Source organism: Podarcis liolepis (assembly GCF_965112155.1).
Source record: "Podarcis liolepis genome assembly, chromosome: 5".
Taxonomy (NCBI): Eukaryota; Metazoa; Chordata; class Lepidosauria; order Squamata; family Lacertidae; genus Podarcis; species Podarcis liolepis.
Genome location: NC_139556.1, coordinates 96,659,178 through 96,666,184, shown reverse-complemented (window position 1 = coordinate 96,666,184; position 7,007 = coordinate 96,659,178). Strand labels below are relative to the sequence as shown.

The 7,007-nt window shown below is 42.9% G+C and overlaps 1 protein-coding gene across 5 annotated transcripts in view; it reads right to left on the bottom strand.

The window, feature by feature from the left end:
• Nucleotides 1-573: 573 nt before the first annotated feature.
• The window catches only part of LOC310707401 (cytochrome P450 2U1-like), a 51,880-nt gene continuing 45,446 nt past the window's right edge, over nt 574-7,007 (bottom strand). For 3 of the 5 annotated variants that reach the window (XM_083504581.1, XM_083504580.1, XM_083504582.1), the window contains 4 exons: nt 4,194-4,370; nt 3,035-3,176; nt 2,076-2,263; nt 574-1,590 (listed from right to left, as the gene is read on the bottom strand). In XM_083504581.1, the coding sequence (XP_083360707.1) occupies nt 1,381-1,590; nt 2,076-2,263; nt 3,035-3,176; nt 4,194-4,370 (717 nt within the window). In that variant the 3' untranslated portion in view covers nt 574-1,380. Of the gene's footprint in view, nt 1,591-2,075; nt 2,264-3,034; nt 3,177-3,265; nt 3,532-4,193; nt 4,371-7,007 lie in introns of those variants that run through there. The other 2 variants (XM_083504583.1, XM_083504584.1) reach the window with 2 other exon arrangements.

Below are 7,007 nucleotides of genomic sequence, written 5' to 3'. Positions count from 1 at the left end.
GAATCCCCCTTCGGATCTTGAAATATGGGTCCCCCCAACAAAATTTAAAATTTGGCTTTGTAATTCGGAATTTATGTGATGTGATTTAATTTGATTTGATTGGCCGGTTAATAAAAATTATTTAAAAAAGAAAAAGAAAAAGAAAGTTCTAATCACATCAGACTTCATTGAGGAGATTCCTACTTAAAGCCAGAGTTGGCCTAACTTTACTTTTTAAAAAGATTTCAAATAACAACTCTTCTGAATAAGAACTTGTAACGTGACTTGTGAATAATGTTAATAGTTTTCTTATTTATATCAACCAAATAACACAAATATTGTGAAAGCAATGCCATTTTACATCATATAGTATTATAATATAAAGTTATCATTGTGAAATAAATCAGTATGATATTTTTCTACATTTCATTTAGGCCTATCTGTATACTGTTTTACAACTTGATTACATTAAAAAAACTGTCAAATGCCATCTAAATGTCACTTGCTTTCCTGAAACCTTTTATTAAGACATAATAAATTAAATATTGTATTTTCTGGGAATTGAATGGCACAGGGTGGGGTGGGGGAGAGGCAGAAAGAAGAGCTAATTTATCCGTGGCTAGGGAGCGCACTGATCACTGCAGATGGTGACAGCAGCCACGAAATTAAAAGACGCCGGCTTCTTGGGAGAAAAGCAATGACAAACCTAGACAGCATCTTAAAAAGTAGAGACATCACCTTGCCAACAAAGGTCTGTATAGTAAAAGCTATGGTTTTCCCAGTAGTGATGTATGGAAGTGAGAGCTGGACCATAAAGAAGGCTGATCGCCGAAGAATTGATGCTTTTGAATTATGGTGCTGGAGGAGACTCTTGAGAGTCCCATGGACTGCAAGAAGATCAAAACTATCCATTCTTAAGGAAATCAGCCCTGAGTGCTCACTGGAAGGACAGATCCTGAAGCTGAGGCTCCAATACTTTGGCCACCTCATGAGAAGAGAAGACTCCCTGGAAAAGACCCTGATGCTGGGAAAGATGGAGGGCACAAGGAGAAGGGGACGACAGAGGACGATATGGTTGGATAGTGTTCTCGAAGCTACCAGCATGAGTTTGACCAAACTGCGGGAGGCAGTGGAAAACAGAAGTGCCAGGCGTTCTCTGGTCCATGGGGTAACGAAGAGTCGGACATGACTAAATGACTAAACAACAACAAGGGAGCGCAATCTGGACAGTTCTGTCAGGGGCGCAAGATCACCTAGCTGTGGCTCTGGTCCCAAGCCACCAACCTAGAGATCCCCTTAACTTGCCAGTGCCTTGCCCCATTCTGCTGACCAGCAGTGCCACTCCAGCCAGAAAGATGCTCCTTCTGCTCCGGCCCACTCCCTCATGTGCTGCAGCTCATGTCATTTCCTGGAAGCAGACCAGTAAGCACATCTACAGATCACAACATAGTTTGGTCTTCTGCGTTTACCTGCACCAAATGGCAGATATTCTTCTCTGTTCACGAATTGTCCATCCTTGTCCAAAAAATGATTTGGGTTGAACTCTGCAGGTGTCTCCCATCGTGTTGGATCAAGAAGAACAGAGCGCAGATCGGGAACAATAATAGTCCCCTGCAAATAAGAAACAAGTGACTTGGAATGCATTCAGATCAATATATTTTTTTAATTGTCCCACACTATCCCAAGACTAATCATTGCAGAGACTGATCTGAATTATTATTATTATTATTATTATTATTATTATTATTATTATTATTATTATTATTATTTTGGTGGGTGGCTTTGTATTCATCACTGTAAAAACTTTCTGTACAGGCAGGAACACAAGAGGACTTTCCCCCACCTCTTTTAAAATGAAACCTCACGACCAGGCGGAGACTTCTGGCCACTACATGCTCCTCCCCTGCCACAATTGCCCCATGGAATGGCACTTGCTGATGGTGAAACATGTCTGCAGATGGAGCTCCTGCTCTTGCCCTTCAGATTTTTGAATAGACAGGAACTTCCTGTATGACTGGCTGCATCTCTCAATATGAAACCTTCTGCTGCTCTTTGCTCTTGGGCTACAGGAGTGCAGCTGTATCGCACTGTTATACCTTGGGAATGAGAAAACCAAGCAGCTTGAAATCCTTTGTACATTGCCTAGGGAACCCCAAAAAACTGGAAAATTTAAAGCGCTGCATCTCATGAATCACAGCATTGGTGTAGGGCAGTTTCTTCTTATCTTGATAGCAGATTGAGTGAGCAGAACCTATGACATCTTCTATTTCCTTGTGCATTTTATCTGAAGAGAATGATGGAAACAGGTTTATTGTCAATACTGCATTTTATTTCAGTTGGACATTTATTTCCCTTGAACATATTCCATAAATCTCTGTGAATGAGACCCAGGTTCTTGCATTCAAAGCCCACCTCGTCCTCCAAAGAGTTTAAGTCAGTCTATATGGTTCTTCCCCACTCTAGATCCCAGGTAAGAAAAGGTTGAAAGAGAAGCTCATCTCAGTAGTTTCTGGAAGCCAGAACTGTCTGGATTTGCTGAAGGGCTGGGATCAAAGGCTGTCATATATTAATCCTCCACCCCCAGCCCTCAATATTTCCTGTTTACTTACACTGGCATGCTTTCGAACTGCTACGTTGGCAGAAGCTGGGACAGAGCAACAGGAGCTCACCTGTCTTATGGATTCGAACTGCCAACCTTCTACTCAGCAATCCCTAGAGGCTCAGTGCTTTAGACCACAGTGCCACCCGCATCCCTCATGTAATGGAGCATGGAGAGGCAGGAATGAGGCTCAGTCACTTATCTCACAGCAGGGGCATTCTTGTACATTTGCTGCATAAAGAAACTGCTAGCAGATTTGCAAAACAAAACAGGTACAGGTTGTGGTATGGTATCAAACTGGAGGGGGGAATGTGTTGATTCCTGCATTGCAGGGGGTTGTATTAGAAGACCCTTGGGGTCCCTTCCAACCCTACTATTGTAGGCTTCCTTATGAAACCTGTAAAGAACTATGCTCCAACCTAGTGGTCAAGAGAAGCCCTGGCTCTCCTCTCTCACCTTGGATATCTGGATGACTTGCCAGGAGGAGAAGTGCCCATTGCAGAGAACTCCTAGTTGTGTCCGACCCTCCTACAAAGAGGTCAAAAATGCACTGGGCCAAGTTTTCTTCATCATAGGTGGACTCTGGGTCATTCCTGCTCTGGTGTTGAAAATGGGGAAAGTGACATGTCATTTACATGCATTACATTCTGTCCTTCAGCACTTTATCTTCCTTCCCCCACTTATTACCATACCACCCACACATGCTTCATGAGAGGTGGGGTATCCTCTTATAGTGCCTAAGGTGAAATGGGAAGCTGCTGCCACCCCCTCCCCCCCCCCCGCTGTTGCTGCCCTCACTCGCTGGATCATCACCTTTTCGTGATGAGTGGGCTTGCAAATTCCTATGACCCTTGTGACTGAAGCCATTGGGAATCTCGTACTCCCAGCAGGGTCACCCAAGGCAGTAAGGTCAAAGGGGAGGAGCTAGACAAAGAATGATCCAAGAAGTCATCAACGGCAGAACAAGCGGGTGATAACAAGCGGTATGTTACAACGGAATTTACCGGTCGCCATGACAACTCATGCCATCAGAACAGAGCCTTACTGCGAAGACTGTTCATTGGTCACTGTGCACTGATCTACAGACATAAAACAAATTCACGTACAGGCGTCTTCCAAAAAACAAACCCCAAACCCAAACACCCAAAGTTCCATGGTGATCAGCATATGGTAACAGGGGCAGGATTGTGAAATGTGGAAGCCCTTAGTCATGAAGCAGCACATGGGCGGTGGATACAGATTCAGTCATTCTGACTCAAGGAACAAGGCAGTTGAGCAGCTCGGCAGCTGTATCCATGACTGAGCAGCCCTTTTTAGGATCTAATCTGCTCACTCCAAAATGGGGGAGGGGCTAGAAAAGGTGCCCTAAACATAGTCTGCCTCTCTTTTTCCCTGACTGGATTACCACGCCCAGTAGGGTCACCACCCAGCGGTGGTAAAAGACAATTGAACTTTGGAACACAGAATATATGGACAGATATAACACAGATAATGAGCATCCTGAACATAGAACTGCCATCATTGCAAGAGAGATGTGACATTTTAACATGAACATAACATGGAATATAATGATTCCTTGGATGAGCAGCATTCACTCATCCAAGCAGATACTTACTTTCTCCATCTGAAGTAGATAGAAATCAATGAGATCCTGTGGCTCATACAGGGACTGATTCTCCTTATGCTTCTCTATCTCCTCCTTTGCAAATGAACGCACCATCTCCACGCAGGAGAAAGCCTTCTTGTGGGGCCCTGTGAGATGTTTCATGAGCCATGGGAGCATTTCATAAAGCTAAAGGAAAGATAGCAGAAATGCTGCCATTACCATGAGGAAGCTTCTTCAAACCATTTGTGCTTTGGAATTGCACTTATAAAACATGATCTGCATTATTCTTCAGGGCTAGCATATTAGTTTGAGTCTCACTAAGAAGAAGGAAGGTGTCTATAGCTTTTCTGGAATCCCACAATGATTGGATTCTGTGAATTATCCCTAGCTGAAAATGTGAAAGAAAAGTATGGCTCAAAATATTTTTCCAGCTCCCCGGCATAATTTCAAAACTGGGCACTATCTCAGGACCTCTCCTGGAACAAGTTAGTGCCCGTTTGTGGTACTTGGCGGTGGGTGAAGAATAGGGATGGGGGAAAATTCATGTACGGTAAGTTTCATGAGTACTTTTTTTTTTTTTTTACAGATTAGGAATGGATGTAGAAATGTGGAGAACTGAACTTAAATTTGAGGAAAGGATTTAGCAGAAGGGGGCTGCTTTCCTCAGCAATAGCGATAGTGCTTGAGTTGCTGGTCTCTCTTTCATTAAAAAAAAATTCCAGCCAAGTGGTGGCAGCAGGGGCCTCACCATGATTGCCACTGCTAGGTGGGTATAGAGTAGACACATTTAGTTTTCTATGATGGCAACAAAACTATGTAATTCCCTTCTTGAGAGGGGTCAAGTGGCTGTCCTGCAAAATAAAGTTATGTCAATGTTAGCTCAGCTGGTCCAGTTCATACTGAGAGTGGGAGTTCATGGTGGTCAAGAGAAATTGCTGGGATCTCCATTAGGAACCAAGAAAAGCATCTCACATTCCTTTCTAAAATGGACAGAGGTAGGACACAAATATATCTCCATATGCCAGCTCAGCACCATCACTTAGCATCACATACCCTTTGAACTTGCAAAAGCCTCCACGAGCTGATGGGCCTCCTCTGCTACTTGGTGCTCCATGCCTTTCTTTTGCCGCCACAGCTTCTGCAGAGTGACTACAACAAAGCGTCTCTGTTGCCTCCAGGTGTGACCATTTGATAATGCAATACCTATGGAAAATCAATGAGAAATAACAACAATCATATCTCAGGTTAAAGTCGCTTCGGGTTAAATCTTTTCAGGTTGCATCCCATGGTGACCCAGAAGTAACGGAACAGGTTATTTCAGGGTTTTGCCGCTCACACATGTGCAGACGCTCAGAATGACGTCACATGCATCCGCACTTTACAGTATCAGCAAAAAGTGAGATTTCTTGACAGCTCTACCGTTTTGATTTTTGAAGAGAAAACTGGTATCTGATACAGTGTGATGTTGACAAGTTTAGCTCTTTCCATGGAAGGCCATCATGATCAAATTTCACTTCTATCTATCAAGCTTCTGGTGATGCTATTGGGAAAACAATGGAAGTGGTGGAAATGGAAGGAGCTTTTTTCTTTCTCTCTTGCTAAATTAGGATGGAAAATCATTGCCTACAGGAAATGGGATCACAAGATATAAAACTGGGTGTAAAATAATGAATATACAACAAGTAAATAACTATGGGTTATTTTTTAATATTGTACAGTGGTACCTCAGGTTACATACACTTCAGGTTACATACGCTTCAGGTTACAGACTCCGCTAACCCAAAAATAGTGTTTCAGGTTAAGAACTTTGCTTTAGGATGAGAACAGAAATTGGGCTCTGGCGGCGCGGCAGCAGCAGGAGGCCCCATTAGCTAAAGTGGTGCTTCAGGTTAAGAACAGTTTCAGGTTAAGTACGGACCTCCGAAACGAAATACTTAACCTGAGGTACCACTGTATATGACTACAATGCAGAGATTCCTGTTTAAATAGAAATGAAGAATTTGTTTTTTATTAAAAAAAAACATGGAGGAATGGTTGGAATTGTTTGGGAGATAAAGTCACCATACTGGAATGGAGGAGGACTATTGGGTACACACTTGAAGGTGATTGCCGGCTGGTGAAAGACCCTGTGTGAGAGGCAGAGAAGGAAAGATCTCCCAGGATGGGAGACTGGGGGAAGAAAGGGAAGCACCCAGGTGAGAGCTGGGAGGGTCCACTCCCTTCTGTGTGAGACAAGAGTTCAGATCTACCTTTGAGACAGGGCTTGGCATTTCTTTCTCTCTTTTACTTTTTTTTTTTTTTTTTTGCTTAGTTAGTGTTTCTGAAAAGTTTCAATAAAAAGTATGGAAAACCAAACAAACCCAATTCAGCCAGTTTTTTGACACTGTTTTTAAGGATATAATGTGTGGTGTCAACCAGTTACTACTTCTACTGGTCCAGCTAGACAGGTTTGGGTTTTTTTACTGAGGGTGAATTCTGCACCATATTTTTGACAAGACGTAATGCATCAATGGTGGATATATTCTGCTTTGTTAATTCTTCTGCAACGCTGCCTGAACACTACTGCATTATTTCTGTCTGGGGAAACTATACTGCAACGAAAGTGGGACAAAAATAAGTTTGTGCATTTGTAGTTTTCAGCAGAAAGTTTTCAGCAGACACTCTGTGTCTTTCAGAGTGAATGTCCCTGTTCTCTGGAACTGCATTCAGAATATGACTCTGCACTTTCCCAAAAAAAAGGAAGACATTTTTCCCCCAACAAGCTTTCCCAGTCGTGTACAAAGGTCACTTCAATAGGTGTATACCTTGTTTTGTTTTAACCCA